This window comes from Miniopterus natalensis, chromosome X, assembly GCF_054644295.1.
Source record: "Miniopterus natalensis isolate mMinNat1 chromosome X, mMinNat1.hap1, whole genome shotgun sequence".
Taxonomy (NCBI): domain Eukaryota; kingdom Metazoa; phylum Chordata; class Mammalia; order Chiroptera; family Miniopteridae; genus Miniopterus; species Miniopterus natalensis.
In genome coordinates this window covers 43,562,447-43,578,574 of record NC_142103.1, presented here as the reverse complement: position 1 = coordinate 43,578,574, position 16,128 = coordinate 43,562,447, and the positions used below count along the sequence as shown (strand labels likewise).

Here is a 16,128-nt window from a genome sequence, read left to right as displayed (position 1 = left end):
AGTACACTTCAAGATTGGATTACTCTTTGCTGTTTATATTTTCCTTCACAGTAAAATAATAAGTAATTTGCCTTTGAAAACTATAAAACACTTAGGAATAAACTTATCAAATAATGTTTTAAAACCCATTTTTTAAAGCTATTAAACCTAACTGAAGAGCATTTTTTTTTAACTTGACATTTAGAGATATATTTTGTTTCTGGATAAAATGACTCAATATTAGAAAATGGCAGATGTTCCCCAAATTTTAAATTTAATACACCTCTTACAAAATTTCTGGATTTGGAGTCAATATGAAATTAATTCAACCAGTATTTGTTGTCCATCTCCCATGTATTAGTGACTATACAGCATAGACAATGAAATAAAGAGAACAAAAGAGAATGTTCAAAACCAATTATATTGAATACATCTTTGTATACATTGTAGGGAAAAGGAGGGTATGGTAAAGCTGGCATTTTAGGTCAGTGTGTAAAGAAGGATTGGAATGTTTAAGAGATGTGTTGGAATAATTGGGATTTTGGAAAAATACTTAAACCTTTACCAGATATCGTGCAAAACTAAATACCAGGTGGAATGAAGATCTAGTCATAAAATATACTATAAAAATATTAGTGTTTTGTTTTGTTTTGTTTTTACTGCTTCAATTTCACTAACAGTTATTTTCTTACTCAGGTTTTCTGATTCTTCCTGATTCACTTTTGGAAGATTGTATGTTTCTAAGAATTTGTCCATTTCACATAGGTGTTCCAACTTGTTGGCATATAGTTCCTTGTAATATTTCTTACAAACCTTTGTGTTTTTGTGATGTCAGTTGTTACTTCACCTCTTTTGTTTCTGATTTTATTTTTGGGGGTCCTCTCTCTTTGTTTCTTGATGAGTCTGGTTAAAGGTTCATCAATCTTGTTTATTTTTTCAAAGAAGCAGCGCATCGTTTCATTGATCTTTTGTATTGTTTTTTAGCTTCTATGTCATTTACTTTTGCTCTGATCTTTATTATTTCCTTCCTTCTACTTTGGGCTTTTCTTGTTCTCATTCTAATTCTTTTAGTTGTGGAGTTAGATAGTTTATTAGAAGTTTTCCTTGTTTCTTGACATTTTCTTGTTTCTTAGACTTTTTAATGATTCATAGGCCTGTAGTGCTATGAACTTCCCTCTCAGGACTGCTTTTGCTGTGTCCCATAGATTTTGGGTGGTGTGTTCATATGCATTTTTTTCCAGGAAGTTTCTTGTTTTTTCCTTGATCTTATTGGTAATCCATTCATTGTTTAATAACATGCTATTTAGCCTCCATGTGTTTGAATGTTTTTGAGTGTTTTTATGGTACTTGATTTCTAGTTTCATGTCACTGATCCAAGATATGACTTCATTCTTCTTGTACTTGTAGAGATTTATTTTTTGTCTTAACGTGGTCTGCTTTTGAGAATGTCCCATGTGCACTTGAGAAGAATGTATGTTCTGCAGCTTTGGGATGAAATGCTCTTTAAATGTCAATTAAACCCATCTGCCCTAGTGTGTTATTTGGGGTCACTGCTTCCTCGTTGAGTTTTTTGTCTGGAAATTCAATCCAGTGAAGTCAGTGGGTTATTAAAGTCTTCAACTATGACTGTGTTGCTATTGTTCCCTCCCTTAAAGACCTCCAAGAGATTTTTGTATATATTTAGGTATTCCCATGTTGGGTGCATATATGTTTTTCAGGGTTATATCTTCTTGTTGGATTGATTCCTTTTGTATTATGTAGTGACATTCTTTGTCTCTTTTTATGGCCTTTGCTTTGAAGTTTATTTAGTCAGATATAAGTATTGCTACCCCTGCATTGTTTTCGTTTCAATTTGCATGGAAAATTTTTTTTCATCCTTTCACTTTCATCCTGTGTGAGTCTTTTGTTATGAAGTGGGTCTCTTGTAGACAGTATATATATGGGTTATGTTTTCTTATCCACTCAGCTAACCCTGTGTCTGTTAATCGGAGCATTTAATCCATTTACATATAAGGTTTTTATTGCACTTATTGCTATTTTTATTATTTATGCCTGTGTTTCTCTCTTTCTCTCTATTTCTTATTATTACAGTAGTCCCTATTACATTTCTTGCAATGGTGGTTTAGTGTGAATCAACTCCTTTAACCTTATTGTTTGTTTTGTTTTGTTGTTTTGTTTTTGCATGTGAATTTCTTTATTTTGCCTTCTATTTTGAGTGGTTGCCTTGCTGGATAGAATATTCTTGGTTTCAGGTCTTGCTTTTCATTACTTTGAATATTTCATGCCATTCCCTTTTGGCCTGTAGTTTCTTGTGAAAAATCAGTTGATAGCCTATGGGAGCTCTTTTGTAGGTAACAAATTGCTTTCTATTACTGCCTTTAAGATTCTTGCTTTGTCTTGAATTTTGGCATTTTAATTATGATGTATCTGGGCGTGAGCCTCTTTGGGTTCTTCTTGTTTGGAACTCTCTGTGCTTTCTGAACTTGTGCGGCATTTTCCTTCACCAGGTTAGGGAACTTTTCTGCCATTATTTTTTTTAAAATAGGTTCTCTATCCCTTGCTCACTTTCTTCTCCTTCTGTCACTCCTATGATGTGGTTATTTTTATGTTTCACATCCCACAGCTCCCTTAAACTGTCTTCTTTAATTGTTTTTTTCTTTTAGATTCTCTGATTGAGTGATTTTTGTCTACTCTGTCTTCTGATTCGCTGATCCAAACCTAGGCTTCCTCTAATCTGCTGTTTATTCCTTCCAGTGTATTCTTTATTTCTGCTATGAGATTCTTCATTTCTGACTGGTTGCTTTTCATAGTTTTTATGAATTTTTCCATGCTGTTGAGGATCCTTATAATCATTACTCTGTACTCTATATCTTATAAATGGCTTATCTCCATATCATTTAGCTCTTCTTCGGGAGAATTCTCTTTTTCTTTCTTTTGGGGCTTCTTTCTTTGTATCCCCATTTTGGCTGCCTGTTTGGGTTTGTATATATGTATTAGGTAGATCTACTACGACTCCCAGTCTTGGTATGGTAGCCTTATATAGTAGGTAACCTGTGTGACCCAGTGCCACAGTTTTCCTGTTTACCAGACCGTGGTGCTCTAATAATGTACCTTGTGCAGTTTGCATAGGCCCTCCTGTTTAATGGAGCCTTAATTGCTATTGGCCCATTCATGCTTGGGCTCAACCCTCAGGCCGACTGACAGTGAGGCTCAACCCCAGCACAGCTTTCAGGCTGCTCTGCAGGTGCTTATCACTTGAAGAGGATTTCACCTCAGCAGGGTTTGGAACCTGCCAGTATTTGCCTGTGGATATACTGCTTGTGAAGCTTTTTGTGTGCTGCTCTGTAGTTGTCTGAAGCTGGCCACTTGGTTTATTGCTGTGGGGCTTCATCAGAAGGTCTCTGGTGCAGGCCAATATTAGATGCTCTTTGTAACTGGCCCTGACTACCCTGTTTGGATCTATCACTGATCCATCACTTGTGGTTCCCTGTGCTGAGGCCAAATGTGTGAGGAAAAGACCAAGCTGACCAACAAGGTCTGCTTTTCCTAGCCCCGGGCCCAGAAGCAGGTCAGGCAGAGACTCAAATAACTCAGATATCTGCCTCTGCCTGCAAGCTCATTGTTAGTGTCACTCGCTTAATGACCCCCAGGCTGTAGTCCTTTCCAGGGCATAAACTCCACAGGATGGGGCGGGAGGGTTTCCAATGGGTGATACACTTGCTTCCCTGGAGGATAAAGCTGCATTAATAGGAAAACACTGTCTGAGAAAGATAGCTTCTGCAGTATAGGGGAATGACTCAGCATTGGGATCCTGGTGGCTGTCCTCTTAGCTCTATCCCCAGAGCCACCAACTCCAGACTCTCTTCACACAGCTCTAGTGCACTCAGCTATCCCTCTGCCAGAACCCAAGGTGAGTGGCTTTACACGAAATTTAGTGTGTTTCCCCTGTTAGAGGGTGCCTGTGTTTCTAGCCATCTCTTCCCACCATACAGAACCCCTGGTCATTTTCACAGCCAGATGTTATGTGGGCACCTTTTCTGGTTTTGTTTTTCTGAGCTGGGGAGCACAGCTTTGGGTTTAGACCCCAGACTTCTCAGAGGGAACCCCTCACAGCTGAGATATCCCTCCAGAATTTCAACTGTTGTCTGTGGGAGTCTAGCCAGCCCTCTTGCACCTCCGTATTTCCTATCAGTCTTGATATAGCCTCCTCATTATGTCCTTGGTTATAAAGATTCTCTCCAGCTAGTCTTCAGTTGGTTATTCAGGATGATTTTCATATATTTTAGATGTAACTCCTGTTTAATCCTGGGAGAGTCATTGTAGCTTCCAGTTAACCTGTGGTCATCTTGGAATTGCCTTAGGAATACGTCTAGAAGCTGAAGTCCTTTGGGGTTCCACATCACTTATAGAGGGTAGTTAGTGTTAGGCTTGCCGAAGAAGAACACACGACGCCAGATGAGAAGGTAAAGGCAATTTTATTAGGGCATTTGAATACAGATGGGCTGAGCTCCAAATGGCATCAGCACCGAATGATTTGGGAGGAAGTCTCTCTATAGGGTGTAAGGAGGGAATTTTTGACGTGCGTGTGGTTTTTCTGAAAGTGGAGAGGCACCAAGCTTAACGAACAGGTTGTTGAGTTCATCTAAAAGTTACTTTCTCATGGAGGGGATAGGTGAGCCCTCAGGAACATTAAGTTTTTGTCTGAACCTAACAATTAGGGGCAGATGCCATGCCATACTATGGTCCTCTCCTTTTTCTTGAATTTCCAGTTACCTCTGCCAATTTTTATTTTATTTTTGCTCCTCTGATTGGGTGTTTTCTGCTACCTTGTCTTCCAAATCACTGATTCATTCCTTTCCTTCATCCAATCTTCTGTTTATTCCTTCTAGTGTATTTTTCATTTCAGAAAGTGCATTCTTTATTTTTGATTGGTTCTTTTTTATGAGTTTTATGCCCTTTTTCATGCTGTTGAAGCGTTATCGGGAAGAGAAGACAGTGAGACTGGTTCTTGTCTTCTTGAAGGAAAGATTTCAATCAATAAACTAAGTGTATAAAAGCAAGCAAGAATTTATTGGCCACAGCAAAAGCACACTTAGGGCAATGAAACAGGAAGGACATAGAAGAAGCAACAAGGGTGCCTGGGCTGGGCTGCGTTGGGTCCCTGGGAGGTCAGAGAAAAGGGACCTTGGAGATAGGTTCAGGGGGTTAGCCTGGAATGAGCTGCTGCTGCTGCTCATTGCTCCCCTTGTTGCAAGTCTCATGAGGTCCCTTAGAGGTTAGGGGTTACATACTTGTTGAGAAAGAAGAGTGGGTATGGAATGGTATGCACTTGCTTCCTAGAGGGAAAGTGAGCTGGTACCTTCTTGTTTAGGGGAGGTCTTAGGGGCAGATCAACAGAATATTCATCAGATGTATACCAAGGTGCCAAAATGAGATTAATTCTCTTAATTTGTCTGTCCTTGGGTGTAGTTGGCAAATGGCACTTAATTGGATTTCTGTTATCTGTCTCACTGATTAGCTGAGTAGAGTGATTTAAGCTATTTACTCTCTAGTTGGAGAGAAGTGCAAACTATTTGTTCTTAAGTGTCCTTGGTTTAGGGAAGATAGGATTTACTAGGTGGCTGCAAACTGCTGTTTAAGCATCTGCCTCAGTTTCCCTATTCACTTGCCATAGAATTTTCCTAACTTCTTACTCTTCTATAACAGAGGTTCTAAGTTTGTTGAGCATCCTAATAACCATTTTTTTGACCTCTGTATCTGGTAAATTGCTTGCTGCCATTTCATTTGGCTCTTTTTCTGGAGATTTCCTTTGTTCTTTCATTTGGGGCATATTTTTTTGTATTTCCATTTTAGTTCCCTCTTTGTGTTTGTTTCTATGTATTAGGTAGATCTCCTGTGTTTCTTAGTCTTGGCTAGGTGGCTTTATATAGTAAGTTTCATTTGGGACCCAGTGTTGCAGTCTCTGATCACCTGAGCTGGATGCTTCAGGCATGCCCCTTGTGTGGGTTTTGTGGGCCTTCCTTTTGTAACTGAGTATTTTTTAAAATATATTTTTATTGATTTCAGAGAGAGGAAGGGAGAGGAAAAAAGAGGTAGAAACATCAGTGATGAGAGAGTCATTGACAAGCTGTCTCCTACATGCCCCCTGCTGGGGGTCGAGAGTCATTGACAAGCTGCCTCCTACATGCCCCCTACTGGGGGTCGAGCATGCAGCCTGGGCATGTGACCTGACCAAGAATTGAACTGTGACCTCCTGGATCAGAGGTTGATGCTCAACCACTGAGCCATGCTGGCCAGGCTGTAATGGAGTCTTTTTTTTTAAATCCTCACCCAAATTTTTTTTTTCCATTGCTTTTCAGAGAGGAGGTTGAAAGGAGAGAGAGAAAAACATCGATGTGAGAGAGATACATCAATTGGTTGCCTCCCATACACACCCTGACTTGGTTATTCAGGTTGATTGTTCTATAATTTAGTCGTAATTCCAGTTTGGTCCTAGGAGGAGGTGTGTGTGACTTCTACCTACTCTGCTGCCTTCTTGGATTGGGCTATATTCCATTTGTTTTAAAATGCTATGTATGTATGTATATAATGTACACATAAAAGTAAAAACTCAGGAAGAATATCCACACAACTGTTAACAAAGATTATGGTGGGGGAAAAAGAGGACTTTCTTTATACCAGTGGATTGATTTTTCTTAAGGGTCATATATACTTAGCAAACATAATAAAAATATTTCTACTTAATGGAAGAAAAATATAGTTTTTAAAATTTTGTTTATACAAATCTTAATTCTGGAAAGCTCCCCCAAACCTCTTTAAAACTTGAATAATCATTAGCTATTGAAACTACTTTAACCATAAGGAACATACGGATGAGAGAATAAAAAGAAAGAATCAGATTTTTAAACAGGAAGAGATATAAATGAAAGTTTAACACATTCAGGAATTCAGTCAGCAACCTAAATTCACTCTGATTTAGTGTTTGTAGTTCACTTTTTATTTCATGTTTCTACAAAAAATAATATTGTTCTCTGTAGAAATACATTGATGCTTTTTCTTCATGACTGGAGAAAGCAACATAAAAATTTAAGGAGAAGCATTAACTTTGTAGCATCTTAAAATCTTGTTTTCCCAGTCAGCTGTTTATTATCTCAAACTCCTCTTAAATTGACATAGTTTTAAATTCACAGTGTGAATGCTAACTATACAGTTTTCAACAAACGACATGTGCTGGTGAGGATGTGGAGAAAGAGGAACCTTGGTACACTGCTGGTGGAAATGAAGACTGGAGCAGCCACTATGAAAAACAGTATGGAGGTTCCTCAAAAAATTAAAAATGGAGCTGCCTTTTGAGCCAGTGATTCCACTCCTAGGAATGTATCCTAAGAATCCTGAAACACTAATCAGAAAGAATATATGCACCCGTATGTTCGCAGCAGCAGAGTTTACAATAGCTAAGATCTGGAAACAGCCCAAGTGCCCATCAGTAGATGAGTGGATAAAAAAGCTGTGGGACATTTACACCATGGAATACTACGCAGCTGTAAAGAAGAGGAATCTCGTACCCTGTGGGACATTATGGATGGACCTGGAGAAAATTATGCTAAGTGAAATAAGCCAGGCAGAGAAAGACAAACATCACGTGATCTCACTTATACGTGGAATCTAAAGAACTTAATAAACTGATGAACAGAATAGATTCAATGACATGGAAGCACAGGTCAGACTGACGAATGGCAGAGTGATGGAGGAGGGCCGGTGGGTGGAGGGGGAGAGAGTAACCAAAGAATTTATATGCATATATGCACAACCCAAGGACACAGACAGTGGTGGGGAGAGGGACTGGGGAGGGAGATAGGACGGGGTGGAACGGGTCATTGGGGAGAAAAAGGGACATCTGTAATATTTTAAACAAAAATAAAATTTTAAAATTTTAAAAAAAAGTATTTTTTAGAACAGTTTTAGGTTCATAACAAAATTAAGGGGAAGCTACAGAGATTTCCAGTACAATCCCTGCTCCCACACGTGCATAGACTCCTTTGATCCCCTACTAGACCTGTACATTTGTTACAATTGATGAACTACACAGACACATCATTATCACCCAAAATTCACAGCTTTCATTAGGATCCACTCTTAGTGTTTTACTAACTATACATGTTTTAGCATTTTACATGAGGCAAATAGTTTTTCACATAAGATTTAGAAAATAAGGCTTTGTGTTTTATCATCTAGAAATGCATTCATATCTTTACTATTGATTCTGATTTGGGTGTTAATATAAAATACCTGACATAAATTTTTAATGCTTGTTCTTTTAACTCTTAAAAGTAGGTTATTTGTTTTATTTTTTTGTTTTAATTAGGTAACCGGGAAAAAGGCATATGCTACAAGCCAGCAAATTTATGAAGCAGTTAAATCATTGTGGACAAAAAACAACAAAGAGTCACTTCCTGAACCTAAAGAAAAAACTAAGGTCAAGTTTAAAGGGACCAAAATGGTTTGTTTGGGTGGATGTTGGCTTATAATGGGAGTCCTGGACAGAGGTCAAGAACAGAATGAGAAAAAGATGAAGGAACATAATACCTTTGCATGCTATAATTTTATAAGATATTTTATTCTTTTAGTAAAATGATTCACTTATGAGGAAAATCTTTTTGGTAAACAGCTCGGAAGCTCTGCTGAAATAGAAATACCTGCAAAAACAGCTCATGACCTGAAACACTCAATGGCTTTTCCAACAGAACTCAAATCTGAAATGAAGACCAAATCAGAATTAAATACAGGTTTGTTTGGATAATTCAATTTTATTCTTATTCTTTCTTTTAAAATTTTATAATTAGTTTGAACTTATTTATGTGTTTTTTTCATATTTTTTTCTTTCTCATATCTGTGTTCTGTATATATTTTTAGGTTATGAGTTACTCAGGTACCCCGGACTTTTCTAATTGTAATATTGTACATAATACAGATCTTTTCATATGGGGGTATAAAGTAACACTGGCCGGTTGGATGAGTGAAGCATTTAATATCACTTCATAAATGTGAGCTTTTTAATCAGGTGGAGTAAAATGTACCTTTCTGTATTCTGTCAATTTACAGGCTGTGAATATGAGTCACATCTACGTAGAAGAAGTATTAGCTTTCCATTTCTTGTTCTGTTTACCGCTATCAGCAGTCTTGGCTTCCACCATCAGTTTTATTTAGTTTAGATACTGGGAGAACTTTTAACATCAAATTGTAAAAATAACACCAATTATAATACTAATAACTTTGCTGGTATTACATAATGGCAATTAATACTTTGTGGTACCAATTAGTGACAATTATACTTTCTACACAAATACTGTAATAGTTTTACTGTGATCAATAAGAAGGTAACAGAGTGCTTAATACCATTTCAATATGTATCCACATAAACTCACCAGTCACTGGCTTATATAGATTTATCTATCTGTACAGTGTCAATGGTACTACCAATTAAGTTGTCTTTACTGAAAAGGAAATAGGACCAACTCAGAGGTAAAGAATTAGGAAATAATGATAATATTTCATTATTCAGGTCGCCTTTATTGAGCACCTCCTCTGTGATTCTAAGAGCTGTAAATATATTGTGGTAGTCAATCCTCACCCAAAAACAAAGCAAAACAAAACAAAACAAACCTCTGTAATCAGTTTATGATGAAGAGACTGAGACTCGGGGAACTTAAAAGTAACTTTCCCAAAATCATAGTTTATAAGGAGAGTTGTGTTTATAGACAAAATCTTCTTGACACCAAAGTCCAGGCTCTTTCCTTTTGTACAGAGTAGCTAATTTAAAACCAGAGTTTAGTCTCCAATTTCAGCCTCTTCCTCTCTCATTTAATCTTTATAAAAGCTGTTACTAACAAACATGATTTGATTTTTAGTTTTCCTCTGTCATTTCTCCTTTTTAATCAAGATGACATACAGTTTTTACACTCTCTCTGAGTAATCCACAGTGGACCATGTTCCCTCAAGTATATAATATATCCAGTCATTTTTCTAAATGTCAATTCCAGAGTATTTTATGAAGATGAAACATGTTATGGTTTAACAGTGAGACCAATCCATCCTTAGCCAATAACTTTTTTTTTTTTTAACATATCTGGATTTTGAAACCGTTTACCAGCCTCTCGTGGGTAATGAAATATATGAAAAGCATTCTAAGGAGACATGTAGAGGAAAGAGATATGCCAGTACCATTTATCCTTATTACATATCATTCAAAGTTGATTATAGAGTAGACCCTTATGACTCACCATTCTACTTTTCACATGCAGTCCCAAAGATCTATGACCTGAGAAACAGTAGTGATTATGAACACAGATTTTAGAATAAGACATGGGTCTGAAATTTTCAAACCTCAATCTCTTTATCCATAAATTGGGGACCATAATAGTGTTTCTCACATAGTTATGAGAATTAAATGCAATATTGCATGTAAAACACAAAGTGCAATATCAAGCACATACTAATCCCTTCCTGTTAGAAGGTATCATTATCATTTGACTAGAGTAATTAGCCATTTTCCAATAAACAAATTTATTTTCATTGAGCATACTTTAGGAGCATGTTACTTAGCTGGGGAGCCTAGCTATGGCCACCACATATCAACTTACAACATAGATTGTGTGAACTCTAAAACTATATATATATATCATGGCTCTGAATATGAGTTTATTTTTTTTTATCATCCATATACATTTATGGTGAAAATTATGTTATTTTGGAAATCATTAATTTGGAAATTTGGTGACATGGACCTCTTCAAAATCTGATGAAAGCAGGGTAAAATCTCTCATCACCTCACAGGATTAATGTCCCTCTAAAGCACAAGTTGGCAAACTGGCCCTTGTGCCAAATATGGCTCAGCACCTATTTTTGTACATTCCACAGGCCATAAATGGTTTTTATATGATTTAAATGGTTGAAAACTCAAAACAAAAATATTTCTTGACAAGTTAAAATTCTATGAAATTCAAATCTCATTTTCCATAAATAAAATTTTACTGGAACACAACCACATTTGTTCATTTATGTATTATCTGGCTATTTTCACACTGCAATGGAAGAGTTGTGTGATTGCATTGGAGACCTTATGGTTGAAAATAGTTGCTCTGGCCTTTGCAGAAAATGTTTGCTGATTCCGGATTGAGAGGGATGAAATGTGCCATACATACAAGACTCATTTCCCGCCTTATGATACTTGCCAGGAATTTTTATGGCTCAGGAGACTAAATAACCAATCTTAAGACCTTTGAAGGGTAAAACCGAATTTCCTACAGATTTTTAGTGCGATGCAGACAGAAACTCCCCAGGTTCTCAGTTCAGCTTGGGAGTGCATACCTGTGGAACAGAGAGGAATCAGAGGTTTACTGAGTTACTAAAACTGCAGCTCAGTTCAGTGCCTGATTGGATTGAGATGGTAAGTCCTTCACCCTTCCTAAAAGAGGAAAAAGGTTCCATAGCAGGTAGAAGATATCATGTGGAGCTTCTATATTTTTTTGACACAATAGCCACCATACAAACGAAATGCTAATCATATAAAGAGGCAGGAAGATATGTCAGACAATCAAAAGAGGAAAAAGTAATAGCAGCAGACCCACAGGTGATCAAATGTTGAAATTAGCAGAAAAGGACTCTAAAGTAACTGTGATTAATATTTTAAATAAAAAACATGATGAGCAGAATGGACAAAAAGATTGAGAATTTCACAGAAAAATTGGAATCTATTAAAAAATCAAGTGGATATTCTAGAAGTAAAAAAATGTGTGCCTGAAATTAAGAACTCACAGAAGACTACATACATACAAGGGAGGACAGAAGTAATGAACTCAAATACAGGTCAATAGAAAATAGCCCAACCGAATTAGAGAGAGCAAAAAGAATGGGAAGAATAGAACAAAGTATGAGAAACTATTTTGCAGTGACTAGTATGTTTAAGTATTCCAGTTACTGAGAAGCTAAATGCTAGATATCATCCCAATTTTATACAAAAGAAACAAAAATATAATTCCTATTTTAACTTCACTCAGTAATTTATTACTGATCTGTCCCATTTCTTGTAATATAAATGAGATAATGTGTGAACTAAATTATTAGTCAACAGATACCACTAATGGCTATTTGAGACAATAATTCATTGCTGTTTTATAACTTTAAACATCTTTATTCCTTTCCTGTTGTAATGCTAGCTTTTTAAAAATGTCTTCCAAAACAACTTTATGCATAAAGTGTTTTTTATTAGAGATTAAAAAATAAAGTACAAAGAAATGTATTATAATGATTAGGCGATTGAGATTCAAGAAGAGTTTTATTACGGCTAATCCTTTGGGAGGATAGAGAGCCCTTGATCAGTTCAAGGGGTAAAGAAATTTATAAGAAAAGATATAAGCGTTAATTACTCAGAAAAACATGATGTGAATCATTTTAAAAAGGCAGAAATAAAATTACCTAGGCTTAGTGGTTCTAAACCAGACGGATCCACATCACAATTATTTGAGGTTTTTGTTTTCTGTTTTCTAAAATTCACTCAAACTAAGAATTATAAATCAAAATCTCCAGATGTGAGGCCTCTAAGCAGGTAATTATAGGAAAAGCTCCACAGGGAATTCTCAGTGTATTTTCCTCTATTTAATAATGTCTGACATAAGCTTCGGGTAAATTAAAAATTCGAAGCCTTTCAACAAATTTTGAGAAGTGGCAATCTAAAGGTAAAGGGGCCTTTCAAATTTGTGTGAGCTGAATCTTTGACTAGACTTTGGACAAGAACATAAATTAAGAAAGTGAGTAGAAGTGTTAAGGAACTTAGTTTATGGCATTTTGAGCAAATCAGTCACATTCAAACTTATATAAAGTATTTGTTACATGCTTATTATAGTATGCCTGACAAAGAAGAAAACTATTTCCTAGTACACTTTTCACTGGCACTGAGCAAAAACTGCCACAAAGTGGCAGTAAAGATACATTTGAGAAGGAAACAGGCAGAACCATTTAACGTTTTTTGTATGCTATGGACCCCTTCTCAGAATAGTTTTTAAATGCGTAAAATAAAATACATAATAATATATGACCTTCCTTAAATGTATTTAAACAATAATATCTAACAAAATATCTAATGAAGGCCATAGTTTTGAAGTGGTGGTAAGTGTAAATATTTCAAGATAACTGCAACTTCAGTATAATACGAAAATATCTGTGATTTCTATTAGTGACAGAATCTAAGGTACTGTTAATACTATTGTGTTTTGTTTCCTACATTCATTATTGAAGGAAGTGCCCATTTTTAGTCAGAGGTTAATGAAAGTAAATATAAATTTCCCCCATCCAAGTTCATAGATCACACAAATTCTATCCATAGACCCCCCTAAGGTTAAGCACTGTATTCTATAGAAAACTGTTATTAGTTACATGGGTAGTGATTACTAATGATCTGGTTGTTTGTAATATATTTGCTGGTGACGTTACATATAGGTATATCACACTTTATAAAATAGAAAAATTTTCTGAAATGATAGGTGTAAAATAAATAATTGCCTATAAATCTATTTCTTTGTTTTCATCATAAAACTGAAAATTAAATTTCTCTATGGGGAAAAGTGTGTTTCCCAAATGTAATAATTTTAAAATGAATCAAATTTTGAAAAACCTTTAAAATAAAAACAAATTTCTGAAATTATTTTTTTCTGATGTCAAAAGGAAATATGAAAGTTCTGTCTTGGCTAAGTATGCATAGGGTATAATATGCAGGACTTTGTGCACATTATTATAATGAATACTAAAAATAATTATATGACACTACTCTAGTCCCCATTTTACTGAAGAGCTAAGGTTGTTGTGTTGGGGATCAGATTCATTCATGGCTCCACCACTTATCAGCTGAATGACATTGGTCAAGTTTCTTAACTTCTCTAAATTAAAATTTCCCTATCTGCAAAACAAGGATAATATAAACATATCACCTATCTCATGGTGGTATTCTGAGACAATGCATGAAAATCACATAGCATCCTGCCTGGCACACAGTCACCTTATCAAAATCACAGTGGTCTACACATTGCCAAAACTAGGAATCCATTCTCAATCCCACCTCATGCAGCCCATCAGTAGCTTTTAACACAGGTGATTACTTCCTACTCCTTGAAACAGTCTCTTCACTTGGCCTTTGGGATACCACCTGCACTTGGTTCTCTTACTTCACTGACTGACTGTTTCTTTTAAGCTTCTCTGCTATATTTTCCGAATCTTAACTTCAAAAAATTGGAGTATCCTAAGAGCTGAATCCTTAGACCTCTTCTCTGAGGTTCTAGAATCAGGTAATCTCATGTAGTCCCATAATTTTAAATACCACATATAGGCTAGGACTGCGAAATTTATAAGCCAGCCCAGTCCTCCCCTGAACTCTACAGATTCACATTGCTAGCTATTTAGTCAACATATGTACTCAGATGACTACTTGGAATTCAAATTTAACATACCCCCAAACTTAACACTTCATTTGCCTTCCCCCAAATATGCTTCTCCCACATTTTTCCCTATCTCAGTAAATATCAACTCCATTCTTGCAGTTGCTCAAGTTAGAGCCTCTCTCACACAACATATTCAATCCATTTAGGAAATCCTGTCCATTCTACCTTAGTAATTTATCCTTAATCCAGTCCCTTTTCACCACTTCCACTCCCACTGCCCTCATTAAAGCCATCAGCATCTTTGTCCTGGAGTAATGAAATAGCTTCCTAAATGGTCTCCCTTCTTTCACACTTGTTCCCCTATAGTCTCTTCTCCCCATAGCCAAGAGTGATGTTTTAAAAAAACAACATATGTCACTCCTCTGCTCAAAACTGCCTAGTAGCTTTTCTTCTTGCTTAAAATAAAAAAGAAAAGCCTTATTATAGCCCTTTGTGGCCTAGCATTCCATTGTTTTCTGAACATGCCTCTTATCACTCTCACTGCATCCACCATCACCACATCTTGCCAACTTTGTTCCAGCCATATTGGCCATTTTGTGGTTACTCAACTATGCCTCAGATCTGTAATACTTGCTCTGTTCTCCTCCTATAAAGCATTTCCCTAAGATATCTACGGGGCTCACACCCTCACCTCCTTCAATTATCACTTTTCTAGAATGCTTTTCCTGGCCACCCTATTTAAGATTGCAAATCACCCAGGCACTCCATATGACCCTCCCTGTTTTATTTTTCTGCATAGCACTTACCGCTGTCTGATATATTATTTCTTTTAATTAATTGTCTGCCTCACCCAACTTGAATGTTATGTCCGTGTTGGCAGAGATTTTTACCGTTTTTTCCACTGCTGTATTCCTAGTACCAATAACAAATTTGTTAAATGAATGACTAATTTTTTTTCATTTTAATACTTTATCAGGTGCTACACAGTTTATGCCTGACCCCAAGCTCATGGATCACGGGCAGTCCCATCCAGAAGATATAGATATGTACAGCACTAGAAGCTGAAATAGTCTACATAGAGAATTACAAGATGTGTGAAGTTCCAAATAATAATGAAAAAAAAAATCATATAATGGGTAACTGTGATGCATAGAGCATAACTTAAAGCAAATTTACCCCTTACATCTTCTAATGTATAGTTTGACAACTACATGTGATTAAAACACAAACAGCAAATACAGTCTAAACAATATTAAATGATTGGTGAAGAGGCAGAGGTAGTAGTATTAAGATGCATTTAATGACTTATAAATAACAAATAGAGTGAACACTTGTGAGGCTAAGATCTGAAAAAATATGTCTATATATCAATATTTATACACACATATATTTGCTTTAGCTTTTTCTAATTAATGTCAGCTAAATTAGAATGGATTGTGGAAGGATATGTTCCCTATCCTTCTCTTTTATCATTTCCCAGAGCTGAAATAAAGTATCCATATTTTATGACACTTGGGCTTGGCTTTGTCTCTTTGTTTTATTAATGTTGACTCCTCTTAAATGTCCAAAAACACTTGTAACTATTTAAGGGGACCATGTGCTCTATGGGACCTCCAGTGCTGCTTAGCAGACCTTCTACTGGTTCTAGTTGGTTTTCTATTAACCTCAGGAGAGGTTAATACAGTCCTTTTATTCTCAAGTCTCTTATACCTGCCAAAGA

The 16,128-nt window shown here is 36.2% G+C and overlaps 1 protein-coding gene across 1 annotated transcript in view; it reads left to right on the top strand.

The window, feature by feature from the left end:
- The window catches only part of APOOL (apolipoprotein O like), a 95,338-nt gene extending 79,419 nt beyond the window's left edge, over positions 1-15,919 (top strand). The window contains exons 7-9 of the mRNA XM_087813636.1: positions 8,345-8,455; positions 8,648-8,765; positions 15,385-15,919. Of these exons, the coding sequence (XP_087669762.1) occupies positions 8,345-8,455; positions 8,648-8,765; positions 15,385-15,473 (318 nt within the window). The 3' untranslated portion in view covers positions 15,474-15,919. The remainder of the gene's footprint in view (positions 1-8,344; positions 8,456-8,647; positions 8,766-15,384) is intronic.
- The last annotated feature ends 209 nt before the right edge of the window (positions 15,920-16,128 follow it).